Below are 14,212 nucleotides of genomic sequence, written 5' to 3'. Positions count from 1 at the left end.
TGGCAGCTTTGTTATCAGCCCATTCTCCACACAGGGAAACTGAGGCACCAGTGTGGGGCCTGCGACAGCCTTACAGCCTTTCCTTCCTCTGTGGGGGCCCACGTTCCAGCTCCAGAAACTCCTGGTGAAGGCCCTCTGGCTAATGAGCCCCCCAACTCATGCCAGTGATATCTGGTGTGATTTGAGCAGCAATGTTTTGCAAACTCACAAAATCTGACCCTGGGTTGTGGTTTTCAGTGATGACCACAGGCCTCATTTCATTTGTTTCCTCAAATAAGAGAAGAGCAATCACCCAGCCCAAGTACTGGGAAGCATCCGGATTGGCTGTGGGCCCAAGAATAAAAGCAACAGAGTAAGGTTCTAGAAAAGCCCAGGGGCTCCAGTTCAGGGGCTCTGAGCCCCCTCCTCCCAAGCAATGGACAACTGGACTTGAAACTCCAGTGCCATCTGGTGGCTGCTTGCATTTTTCAACACTCAAAAAGTGAGACAATGACCTTGGTGGAAGGTAGACTCTTTGAGGAGACTTAGACCTGGGGAAAAGAGTTCTTGCCTCAGGTCATGCTGCTAGTCATCAAGGTTCAAAGACTGGACCAGGGCTGAGGTAATGACTCCCCCCAGGGAGGACTCCTGCAAGGACAGCTATGACCCACACTTGTCAGGGTCCAGAAGTCCCCCTCCTGATCCCCAGGACCCCTCAGAAGGACAACCCTCCCTGCTGTAGGTGGTCTCCAGGGTTTAGACTTTCACAGTGCAGAGCTGCAGTTATAACATTTAGTGCCCTGACTGGGTGAAAGCCCATTCCCACTGACCTCATGAGAGTCCAGAAGAAACCCAATCTTCTCCATTCTGATGCCTGACCAGCAGAGCAACTTGTCTGCACCAGCCCCACTGGATGCTTCCTGGAGGTGATTGAGCCCACTCAGAAGGAACCCAAAATTCAGATGATTTAAGCTTATTCTGAGAACTCCAGTCCTCAGCAAAGAGAGAAAGAGGCTGGGGCAGAGCTATAGCAATGGGAAGGAATGGTTTTTCTGGGTCTTTACGAAACTTCCTCCTCTTCAAGCTGGCTCTTCTGGCCACTGAGAGAAGATCCTAGAAATGCTGGTTAGAGCATCCTGTAGCCATGGCGACCTCATTTGCCTCCCCTTCCTCTAGGTTGACTTACCCTTGGAAAGACCATGAGGTCTGCCTCTTACCCCCAGACCAGACCCCTGTTGAACATTTTCCCCATAGGTAGCAGGAGAAGAAAGAAGACAGGACTTCTGTTCCAACAGTCCTTTCAGTGTAAGTCAGTCCCATGGGATCTCTCCTCCAGCAGGAAATGCACACATGTATATACACATACATACACATGGACATGCATGTGCACACATACCCCACGCCTCTAGGGGCTCACTGTGGAAACAGGAGATGGAAGCAGGGGAAAATCTGGTTTGTCTCAGGGTAGAGGGGAGTCTCAGATTCCTACTAGGCATTCAGAACACCTGATGAGGTTGATACTGTGAGAACTTTCCCCACCCTACCCAATTCTCAAGCACATTCAGGGCAAGCTTAGTAACTCCTTAAGAAGATTCATGTTCCAAAATCTGAATGAGTGGCTCTGAAAAGGGAAAAGAGTCTTGCCTTCAGCCCAAAAGTCCTAGTCTCTGGGCTTTTTCCCCTGGCCAGTGATGCCAGGAGCATCAGGGCCCCTTATCCCCCTCCTGGCATTCCTGTCCTCAGGCCAATCTGAGGAAGGATAGGGCCTGAGTTATTTCCACCTGCTTCCCATCCCACCACCATTTCCCAACCATCATCAGTGGTCCAGAGCTGGAGGAGGTGCCCCATGGCCACCCATAGATATAAGACATTTGCTTCTGGAGAGTCTATGCTCTTGTGGAAGAAAGGCCTTGGCCCCACTAAAACCAAATTTAGGACCAATAGAGGCTATGCTCAGAGAGGAACAGGACTATGTGCAAGCTGGGATGGCTGAGGAGAATCATGAGTATAGCCTACACAACTTGCTCCCTCCCTAACCCTGTCAGGTGAGGCCAGCCTCAGATATGAGAGACAGGTTTAGGCAGAAGAGGAGACTCTCTGAGCATTAGGTACCACACTCATCCTATGACTTTGTGGATCCTGCCAGTTTCAGTCACCTGCAGCTGATGGGTCACCAGGACGATGGTCTTCCCCCTGAGTGTCTTCTTAATGCATTCTTCAAAAACATGCTTTCCCACGTGGGCATCCACTGCTGACAGGGGGTCATCCAGAAGGTAGATTTCATGGTTTGAGTAGACAGCACGGGCCAGACTGATCCTCTGCCTCTGCCCCCCGGAGAGGTTGAGGCCCCGCTCCCCAATCTGTAGACAGGAGATATATTACTGCTCATATCTGGGCCCCACCCTCACCCTGCAGTCATTAGGGAACAAGAGCTTCTTGAAATTTCTCAAAACTTTTCTGCACACTGATAATTACTACATCCTAGTTCCTCCACCCCTTATAGTGACTCCCTGACTGCACCAGATGCCCTGGGAAATGGAAGACTCACTTCTGCAGGAAGTCTGATGGGCAGTGGCAACTAGGGAAAATCTCTTTCCAATGTTGAATGAGGGGGACCTGTCTCACAACAGCCCCATTCCAGTGCATATCCCATAGAGAGGGGTATTTCTTGACTACTAATACCAAAAGAAATTGTTGAGCAGAAAGCTCTGGGAGAGTGGACAGGTGAACATTAAGGAGAAGTGCCTGAGAGCAAATGGACAAGGGGGCTCTCAATTTACTTGCTTGTGGACCAACTCCTCACCCCCACTAGGACCTCTGAGTTCTACAAAGACAGAAGGCACGTCTACCTTGTTCATTACTATAATCCTAAGGCCTGGCACCACATCTGACCCAGTGCAGGTGCTCAGTATTTGTAGAAAGAAAAGCTAGATAGCCTACTTTAGGTTATTCTGTCTAACTGAACCCGAAGTGAACCCCTATTATGTTCAGCCAGGCATTAGGCTGAGCACAGGGGAAAGACACATGAAGCTGGACTAAAAAAAAGTCCCCGATCTACTGGGAGCTCATACCAGCAGAAAGTGGGGACATGATCAGTTATACAGATTATGATACAAAGCAGAATTTAACTATTGCCAACTGAGAAGCATAAGCCAAGTATTCTGGGGCAAATTACTGTAGGTTATAGGATTCAAGAAAGTCTCCCTGAAGGGGGTGGATTTGTGGTTGGAACTTGAAAGGCAATAACAATAGCAGAAACAGAGGTCTGGAGGTAGAAGACAAGTATACACTTAGGTAGGCAGGTAGGGATGAGTAGAAGCAAACCCTGGGGAGGTGGGCCACAGATATGGCAAGAGAGATCCTGAAGGCCAGGCCAGGATGGCTGTGGTGGCCATTTCTTTGACATAGGCACATTGAAGGCCCTAGCAGAAAAAGGCAATGTGTTCTGAACTGGTCTTTCTTCAAGACACCTTAGCTCTCTGGTCTCCTCTGGGGCTTTTGGGCAAAGTAAAAAACTAAGCAGAGGGCACATTGGGAAAAGGAAATAGGAATATGGCACAGTGACCCCCATCCCTGAGTGACCTGAGTTGGCAGGCTTAACCCAGGACCCAGGCAGCCTTTTGGAAAAGCAGCTGGGAGCAATGTTTGGAGAGCAGAGCAAATGAATCAAGAAGGGGCCCTTGAGCCTCCAGCCACAATGCAGCACCCCAGACCTCTGTCTTTGGAGGACAAGGCCAGTGCATAAGGTAAGGAATCAGCTTTCACCAGAAACATTCTCTAAGTTAACAGACAGATTGGGAATGGCTCCAGGAGTGACCACACTGAACCCAATACAAGTAGAATTGATTCTACATCCATTGTAATATTCCCCCCAGAATAAACCCAGATGGAGAATTTAGGATGATAGAACCTGGCTTTTCTTATGCTTCCTGGGACCCTTTTTTCTTCTAGGGCATCCAAATGTGGATGGAACCAGGGCCTGCCAGCCTCAGCTCTTCTGACCTGGGCAGCCAGGCTGCCATGCTGCTGCAGTGGGATTGAACTCGTAGCTCTGCTCACCTCAGTCAGGTCTCCATATGGAAGGCTGTTCAGATCCCCCTGGAGGGCACAGACTTGAATAGTGTGCTGATACCTATGGACACAAATGACAGAAGTCAGCATGGTGACCCCATTGCTGCTCTAAGCTACCTGGAAAGGCATTGCTGGTGTCACTGGGTAAGGCAAGGAGGTGGCCAGTTGCTTTATCTTTGGTGTCCAAAGGCAGTTTCCCCTTGATTCCCCACACATCTGATGCAGAGTTGACTCAGGGATGACTCATCCCTTCACAGCCTTCCTGCTTTTAGGGGAAGATATCAATGTACGTGAAACCTCTAAGGGAAAATAGGGGCACTAACTGCTAGCACTGCTCTTGGGAGTCAGAGAAGGGAGTGACCAGTGTAGGCTGAGGTCACTGTGGGAGGCTTCACAGAGGATTCGAAACCATGAATAGAAGAGATGTATGTGGGTGGAGGGTAACAGCAGGGTGCTGGGATGATAGTAAAGGATGACCCTGACATCTGCTCCAGGATGCTCCTCTATCTACCAGTCACTCCTACTGGGTTGGAGAGAGCAGGGCTTTCTCCCTGTGAGATACCTGAGGACACTTAGCACAGAGAATACTGCCTGAGGAACAGAGGCCAAGCAGGAATAGGATCTCAGGTCCTTGGACCTCCTGGCCTCTTGGTTTTGTCCCTCAGCATTGCCTACTGTCTAGCACTGGGCCAGTCTTGGGGAATCTAATGGGCAAGACCCTAACCAATTCTCAGCAGCCATACTTCTGGGACTAGCACCTCATCCTGCAAAGCACAGAAAAGCTGGGGGTCCCATGACCTATTAGGCATGACCCCAGTACCACCCCCTGGGGACTTCTGACAGCAAGGGATCCAGGAGAGTCAATAAGCTAGTAAGTAGGGACTCAGACATGTCCAGGCCTTAAGCTACAGAAGGATTTCACACCCTTTTTCCTGGGTTTTATCTATGCCTCATTCCCACTCAGAAGGCTCCCACTGTGGGTAGACTGTTTCCCAGGGCACCACAGTACACCACATCTCTGCTTCAAAAACTGGTTCCTGCTCTGAATTTCTTGGTGTCCCTGGTGTCGGATCAAGCTCATGCCCTATACAAGGAGCACCCAGTTCCCACCACTGAGCCCCAGGTTTCTATCCCACTTGGCAGGCTGTATGCCTCCACAAGGGTTAATTAGTTGACTAATTAATTGGTTGATTAGTTGATTGATACCAGCATCATTGGGATCCTCTCTTCTCAGTGCATGACAGTGGGTAAGCCTCACAACTCAGACTTTGCAGGACACACTTTCCCAATAAAGGGCACCAATAAGAGGGCAAGTAGGCAGATTATGGGTAGCTGCCCTTCAGGGGGCATGCTGGCCCCTGGCATCACTCAATGTCCTGAAGCGGAAGTTGGGTATAGCTCTGAGCATCACTCCCATACACCAACTTTAGGAGTGGTATACACAGTGGTTAAGACCAGGGGCTTTGACAAGATTGCAATATTTACATTAGAGAGAATAGACTTTAAAGCAAATATATTACATAGTGATAAAGGGATCAATCCAACTAGAGGATAGAACCGTTGTAAATATCCATGCACCCAGCATTGGAACATCTAAATACATAAAGCAAATATTAATGAATATAAAGAGAGAAATTGATGGTATTACAACAGTAGAAGACTTTAACACCCCCCACATACATCAATGGTTAGATCATCTAGGCAGAAAATAAGTAAGAAAACATTGTCTTTGAATGATGCATTTGACTGGCTGGACCTAAGAGATATATAAAGAACATTCCTTCCAAAAACAACAAAATACATTCCGGTGTACATGAAACATTCTCCATAATACATCACATACAAGGCCACAAAACCATCCTCAATAAATTTAAGAAGATTGAAATCATAGTATACATCTTTTATGATCATAACAGTAATAAAACTAGAAAGCAACTACAAGAAAAAAAAAACAGGAAAAACACAAATACACAGAGTCTAAACAACATGATACTTAAGAACCAATGGATCAGTGAGGCAATCTAAGAAGAAATTTTAAAAATTCCTGAAGAAAAAATGAAAACACAATGGTTCAAAATTTGGGGGACACAGCAAAAGCAGTTCTAACAGGGAAACATATAGTGATACAGGCTTACCTAAGAAACAAGAAAAAGCTGAAATAGGCAATCTAACCTTACACCTGAAGGAACTAGGAAAAGAAGAACAAAACCCAAGATGAGTAGAAGGAAAAAAATAATAAAGATCAGAGCAGAAATAAATGACATAGATATGAAAACAAACCAGAAAAAAAGATCAACAAAACCAAGAGTTGTTTCTTTGAAAATATAAATAAAATTGATAAACACTTAGCCAAATTCATCAAGAAAAAGAAAGGGCCCCCCAAAAATAAAATCAGAAATGAAAGAGAAGTAACAACTGACACCACAGAAATACAAAAGATTATAAGATGATCCTATGATAAATTTTATAATAAATTGGACAACCTAGAAGAAATGGATAAATTTCTAAAAATATATAACATTCCAAAACTGAATGAAGGAGAAATAGAAAATTTTGACAGCCCAATTACTAGTAACTAAATTAAATCAATGATAATAATAATAACCTACTGAAAAATAAAAGCCCAGGACCAAACAGATTCACGGGTGAATTCTACAAACACTTAAGGAAGGGTTAATACCTATTTGCCTCAAACTATTCCAAAAAAATAGAAGAGGAAGGAAAGCTTCCAAATACATTCTATGAAGCCAGCAATACCCCGATACCAAAACCAAAGATACCACAAAAGAAAAAAAAACTACAAGTCAATATCCCCGATGAATATAGATGCAAAAATCTTCAAAATATTAGCACACCCCATTTAACAATCAGAAGATGCAAGGATGGTTCAATATTTGCAAATCAATCAACATGGTACACAATATCAACAAAATGAAAGATAAAAATCATATGATCATCTCAATAGATGCAGAAAAAGCATTTGACAAAAATTTAACATTCGTTCAAATAAAAACTCCCAACCAAGTAGGTTTAGAGGGAGTATACCTCAACATAATAAAGGCCATATGGTAAAAATGCACACCTAATATCTAATGGTAAAAAACTGAGAGGTTTTCCTCTAACATCAGGAATGAGACAAGGATATTCAGTTTTGCCACTTTTATTTGATATAATATTGGAAGTTCTAGCCACAGCAATCAGATAAGAAAAAGAAATGAGAGGAAAATTCATATTTGTAAAGAAGAAGTTTAACTGTCATTATTTGTAGATGATATGATACTCTACACAGAAAATCCTAAAGACTCCACCAAAAAACTACCAGAAGTTACAAATGAGTTCTGTGAAGTTGCAGGATACAAAATTGATACCCAGAAATTGGTAGCATTTCTATACACTCATAATGAAGTAACAGAAAGGAAAATTAAGAAAATAATTCTATTTACAATGGCACAAAAAAATTATAAAATACCTAAGAATAAACTTAACCAAGGAGATGAAAGTTTTGTACTCTGAATACTATAAAACGCTGATGAAAGACACTGAAGATGACAACAAGTAAATGGAAAGATATATAGTGCTCATGAATTGGAAGAATTAACAATATCCACAGTATCCAAAGCAATCTACAGATTCAATGCAATCCCTATCAAAATACCAACAGCATATTTCACAGAACTAGGACAAATAAAACTAAAATTTGTATGGAACCACAAAAGACCCCAAGTAACCAAAGTAATCTTGAAAATGAAAATAAAGCTGGAGGTATCACAATTCCAGATTTTAAGATATACTGCAAGGTTGTAGTAATCAAAACAGTATGGTAATGGCACAAAAACAGACACATAGATCAAAGGAACAAAATAGAGAGCCCAGAAATAAACCCATACTTAAATGGTCAATTAATCTATAACAAAGGAGGCAAGAATATACAATGGGAAAAGACAATCTCTTCAATAAATGGTGCTGAGAAAACTGGACATGCAAAAGAATGAAACTGGGCCAATTTATAACACCATGTACAAAAATAAAATCTAAATGGATTAGACCTAAATGTGAGACCTAAGACCTAAGACCACAAGAATCCTAGAAGAAGACACTGGCAGTAATTTCTCTGATTGGCTGTAGCAATATATTTTTAGATATATCTCCTAAGGCAAGGGAAACAAAAGCAAAAATAAATTATTTGGACTATATCAAAATAAAGATCCTTTGGAGTTACCTGGGTGGTTCACTCAGTCAAACATCCAACTCTTGATCCCAGCTCTGGTCTTGATTTCAGGGTCATGAATTTGGACCCCCCATTGTCTACTATCAATCCATCCATCCATCCATCCATCCATCAATCAATCACTTTTGCACAGCAAAGGAAACTATCAACAAAACAAAAAGACCCTGCATCAGACTCCCCACAATGAGCCTGCTTCTCCCTCTGCCTATGTCTCTGCCTCTCTCTGAATGTCTCTCATGAAAAAAATAATTAAAGCCTTAAAAACAAACAAAAAGACAAGCTACTGAATGGGAGGAGATATTTGCAAATGATACATCCAATAAGGGGTTAATATCCAAAATATATAAAGAACTTATACAATTCAACACCAAAAAAAAATCTGATTAAAAAATAGGCAGAGGACTTAAATAGACATTTTTCTAAAAAAGACATACAGATGGCCAACAGACACATGAAAAGATGCTTAATATCATTAACCATCAGGCAAACCAAAACCACAATGAGATATCACCTTACACTTGTCAGAATGTCTAAATCAAAAAGGCAAGGAATAACAAGCTTTGGAGAGGGTGTGAAGCAAAGGAACTCATATGCTGTTGGTAGGAATGTAAATTGGTGCAGACACTCTGGAAAATAGTATAGAGTTTCCTCAAAAATTAGAAACAGAAATACGGGGGGATCCCTGGGTGGCTCAGAGGTTTAGTGCCTGCCTTCAGCCCAGGGCGTGATCCTGGGGACCCGGGATGGAGTCCCACATCAGGGTCCCTGCATGGAGCCTGCTTCTCCCTCTGCCTCTCCCTCTGCCTGTCTCTCTCTCTCTCTCTCTCTCTCTCTCTCTCTCTCTGTGTGTGTGTGTGTGTGTGTGTGTGTCCTGAATAAATAAATGAAATCTTAAAAAAAAAAAAAAAAAAAAAAAACAGAAATACCATGTGATCCAGTCTTTCCAATACTGGGTATTTACCCATAGAAAACAAAGACATTAATTGGAAAAGATACATGCACATCTAAGTTTATTGCATCATTATTTACAATAGCCAAGATATGGCTAAGTGTCCATTGATACATGAGTGGATAAGGAAGATGTGATGTATGTGTGCGTATATGTGTGTATGATAGAATACTTCATAGCCTTTAAAAAGGATGAGATTAGCAGCACCTGGGTGGCTCAGTGGTTGAGCATCTGCCTTTGGCTCGGGTCATGATCCTGGGGTCCTGGGATCAATTCCTGAATCAGGCTCTCCACAGGAAGCCTGCTTCTCCCTCTGCCTATGTCTCTGCCTCTGTATGTGTGTGTGTCTCTCATGAATAAATAAAATCTTTTTTTTTTTAAAGGATGAGATCATGTCTTTTGCAACAACATGGATGGACCTTTAGTGTATTATACTAAATGAAATAAGTCAGACTGAGAAAGACAAACACCATATGGTTTCTCATATATGCAATTTTAAAAAAACAAACGAATAAACAAACAAAAAGCAGAGTCAGAATCATAAATACAGAGAACAAATTGATGGTTGCAGGTGAAGAAAGGGAATGAGCAAAATGGGTGAAGTAGGGTGGTGGGAAATTCAGGCTTCCAGTTATAGAATGAGTAAGTCATGAGGACGGAAGGTATAACACAGGGTATCTAGTCAATGATACTGGAATAGAGTTGTACCGTAACTCATGGTAGCTACACTTGGGATGAGCATACCGTAAGGTAGAGAAGTTGAATCACTGTTGTACATCTGAAACTAATGTAACATAGTTGTCAACTATACTCAAATAAAAAAAAAAAACTTTTTTAAAAGACAAGGGATTTGGGGATGAGAACAATCTCTATTCGAATCCAGCTGGGTAACCTTGGACAAGAGACTGTACCTCCCTGATCCTCACTCTCCACTCTATGAATTGGGCTAATAACTCTCACTGGATTGTGAGAAGGAAACAAGAACACATATGTAAAGCCATTAGCACAATTCCTAGTACATTGCAAATTCTTCATCGGTGGTGGTTATTATTAATATTATTACCTCTGTCAATCTTTTTTTTTTTTTGTCAATCTTTAACTATGAGATTCAGGTTGCTCAGCACATCCTCATCCCTTTGCCACTTCACACCCTCCATCTTAAGCTTCCTCCCACTCTCCTGCTTCCTATGGCCTGAGAGCCCCATGTTCACCCTAGAGATGACACATACAAAGGATGCTTTGATCCACCCTACCAAGCCCAATTCAAGCATCACCCTCTCTTCCCTAACATGATTCCTGCTGCCTCTGAATAGTCCAGCACAACATCCTGCCACTTGGCACCATGGACTTGAAGACGGCAGGGGCAAAGATACATTGAGCCACCCTTCTTTCCTCTATCATCCTGTATGATCCTGCAAATTGAAAGTATTTGGTAAATATTTGCCCTGACATTCTTCTGCCTGATAAAGATAGGAATCCCTCCTCCTAGCCATTTACTGCGGAAAGAAAAGCCATTCCAGATGGGGTGGGGGGAGGCTAAGAAACAGCAGAGCAGTTCAGCTGGTGCCAAGGACTCCTGCACTGATCAGACCTTCCTGCCACTCTTGAGCCTCCTAGCAACAGGATGCCATGGCCAGGGAAGAGAAGGAGAAGTAAGAGCTCTCACTGGGAACACACATGCTGGCCAATGTCAGCCAGCAGGTTTGGTAGGTTCAGACAGTAAGATATGAAAGTCCAGACTATCACTGGAGAGCTGAAAGCCAGATTTAAACAAACAAAAACAGCAATGTCCACAATAGCCAAACTGTGGAAGGAGCCTCGGTGTCCATCGACAGATGAATGGATAAAGAAGATGTGCTCTATATATACAATGGAATATTTATTCCTCAGCCATTAGAAACGACAGATACCTACCATTTGCCTTGACGTGGATAGAACTGGAGGGTATTATACTGAGTGAATTAAGTCAATCAGAGAAGGACAAACATATGGTTTCACTCATATGGGGAACATAAAAAATAGTGAAAGGGATTAAAGAGGAAAGGAGAGACAATGAGTGGGAAATATCAGAAAGGGAGACAGAACATGAGAGACTCCTAACTCTGGGAAACGAACAAGGGGTAGTGGAAGGGGAGGTGGGCAGGTTAGGGGTGAGCAGGTGATGGGCACTGAGGGGGGCACTTGACAGGATGAGCACTGGGTGTTATGCTGCATGTAGGCAAATCGAACTCCAATTAAAAAAAATATACAAAAAAAAAATCCCACTGGTTCTTACTTCAACATCATGGAGCTTGGGGAGGCTTTAAGGTGACCCAGATGTCAGGAAGCTCAAGTGAGAACCAATGATGTTGGTCTGGCATTCAAGACTCAACCCCTGCCACTTACTAGGTTTGACCTTGAGCAGGTCAACTTTCCTTCTGAGTTTCAGCCTCTTCATCCATAAAATGGGGATAGGATGACAAAATCTCCCTAAATAGGTGTTTATAGAACTCTGGGTATGTACACGGCAGCACACCAAATCCAGCAAAGAACCATAGAAAGCTACTACTTTCCAGAGTTTAAAATAATCAACCAAAGTGATCCAAAAACTATGACTTGAGCCTTGTTTATCTTCCGTTAGATCATTTTGAGTACATTAACAGCAACATATCCTTATATATCTGATGTCAATTAGTAATTTGGGGACTGACTAATTTGCATACCTGCTGCTCATGATTTTGAGCAGTTTTGGTTACTTGGCCTAAAGCAAAATTGCCAGATATATCTTTCTCCAGTCAGATAACATATGTACTGTTACAGAGAACCTCAGAACATATGCTACTCTGCACTGGGAATGAAGTGCCAGTTCCATCCATTTCTTAGAGTGTGATCTCAGGTCTGCAGAAGGTGCCTCTCCTGAAGTCTTGGGTCAGGAAAAACCAATACTCATTTGGATCTGATGAATGTGTAATCAGAATTCATTAGAGGAGCCTACTTAGCAAGAGTTATAAATGGCAGCAGCATCTATAGCAGAGGGTATCAAATACTAAAGTGCCTCATGCTTTCGAAGTTAATAATACCTTTGATGATCATATTTTTCTCCAAATAATATGTTTTCTCTCACATTTCCATGAAAGATCCATGCTTGCTGGGAAACATAGGCCACAGTCCCGTTGACGGCCACAATCCCTTGCTGTAACCGCATCTAGAGCAAAATAACCAGAATACCTTCAGAAGCTAAACCTCACAGAATTCTCTTCAGGGTCTCACTGCACCTGCCACCCACTTATTGCATGAATGCTAATCATGATGGTGCAAGACGGTCAAAAGATGTCTTGACCACATACTGCAAAGCCCAACTATATAGGCTGATGGTCTCAAAGTCAAAAATCTTCAAGCATCCAGGCAGCAATGTCACAGAAGAGGCAGTGGTAAGCTCTGCTGCAGGCTGGAGAGGCCACATGTCACCTTCCAGAACAGGATGCCCTCTGAGAGAACCTATCACAAAGGCTCCCTTTTCCTCCAGGTGTACAGCTGGGTCCCACCCTCCTCAGCCAGGTCCCAGAGGCAAGACATAGCCTCCATGGCTGTGGATGGTGGTCTTCACATGCCCTGTCTCAAGGAAGTAGCCTCAACTCAAGTGCACATTTGGCACAGGGCCTGGTGCAAGGATGCCGGCCTGGTGCAGCCAGAATTTCCCAGTCTTGGGCAGCCCCAGTGGCTCAGTGGTTTAGTGCCACACTCAGCCCAGGGCGTGATCCTGGAGACCTGGGATCAAGTCCCACATCGGGCTCCCTGCATGGAGCCTGCTTCTCCCTCTGCCTGTGTCTCTACCTCTCTCTCTCTCTCTCTCCCTCTCTCTCTCTCTCTCATGAATAAACAAATAAAATCTTTAAAAAAAAAAAGAATTTCTCAGTCTTCAAGAGAACTGGAAAATCCAGTTTCATGTGGCAGATTGGGCAATCCAATTAAAAAATGACATGGGCTCTGGTGTGTGACCCTGACTACATAAGTTCACTTAGGATAATCCTACATGGTGGGCATCTAACAGGTAACAGTGGATACTAGTGATGATACCATGTTCAAAGGTGTTAGGAGACAGGATATGCAAGAGACAGCATGGTGCTCAAGCCTGGGTCACATAGCTAGAAGTAGCAAAGGACAAGAATCCTGGGCTCCTCCCTCTCCCTGCCACAAGGTCTACAGAGAAGTTGAGGGCACGTTACTGCTTTAGTTGATGCATGCATTCAGCTACTCCATCAAAGAAGATTTGACTGAGCCACTGCTCTGGGCAGATACTGGAGATATGGAGATAATGAGGGGAAAAACACATCCAAAGTCATGGTGAGTCATAGGTTCTTTGGTCCTTCCCTGACAAGCTGCCTTGCTGGCCTCTCTAATCAGGACAACCCAAGTCATGGGGACTACCATGCATTTAATGACTTGTCTCTTCCTTTGACAAAGATGGCACTCTAGGCAAGGAAACAGTCACTGTTTAACACATGTCCTTAGAAGGTAAACTCAAGAGTATAAAAAGCTCGGCCTCACCAAGGAGCTACTGCACACGTTAACCTTCTGGAAATCACTGTTAACTGTGTGCACAGCGTCGAGTGCAGCCAAGCCCAGCCACTGGGTCCACTGTTCTCGGAGGGCCCTGACACAGCAGGCAGGGGACCATTTGACTGTCATATAAGTGCTCCATCTTCACAGCTTACCTGTCCTAGGAGAGCTGCAATGAGGGAACTCTTTCCACTTCCAACGTTCCCGCATATTCCTAAGACCTTCCCCTACCAGAGAAACAGAAAACAGATATAGTCATGCCACCAGATTTTAGAGGGTCTTGGGCCAAAGGTGTTGCTCCCAAACTGCCAGCCAGGCCAGGTGGTGACCAAGGGGTCACTGCTGGCTTTAAGAGGTGGCAGCTATATCCTCACACCCCAAACCCGATACACAGCCTGAGAGGATGCAGGAACTTAAGTCTTAATTAAGTGCTTTCCTTGGCACAG

At 43.8% G+C, this 14,212-nt stretch overlaps 1 protein-coding gene across 13 annotated transcripts in view; it reads right to left on the bottom strand.

The window, feature by feature from the left end:
• LOC140633951 (ATP-binding cassette sub-family C member 12) overlaps positions 1–14,212 on the bottom strand; it is an 82,643-nt gene that overhangs the window by 31,020 nt on the left and 37,411 nt on the right. For all 13 annotated transcript variants that reach the window (XR_012031546.1, XR_012031545.1, XR_012031547.1 and 10 more), the window contains 4 exons: positions 13,922–13,993; positions 12,287–12,411; positions 4,039–4,111; positions 2,136–2,339 (listed from right to left, as the gene is read on the bottom strand). Coding sequence is in view for 10 of the 13 variants with exons in the window: in XM_072827152.1 (XP_072683253.1) it covers positions 2,136–2,339; positions 4,039–4,111; positions 12,287–12,411; positions 13,922–13,993 (474 nt within the window). In the remaining 3 variants the exon portion in view is untranslated. The remainder of the gene's footprint in view (positions 1–2,135; positions 2,340–4,038; positions 4,112–12,286; positions 12,412–13,921; positions 13,994–14,212) is intronic.

The sequence above is a fragment of the Canis lupus genome, chromosome 5 (assembly GCF_048164855.1).
Source record: "Canis lupus baileyi chromosome 5, mCanLup2.hap1, whole genome shotgun sequence".
Lineage (NCBI taxonomy): Eukaryota > Metazoa > Chordata > Mammalia > Carnivora > Canidae > Canis > Canis lupus.
The sequence above is the reverse complement of the archived record's forward strand: the minus strand, read 5'-3'. Positions and strand labels throughout refer to the sequence as shown.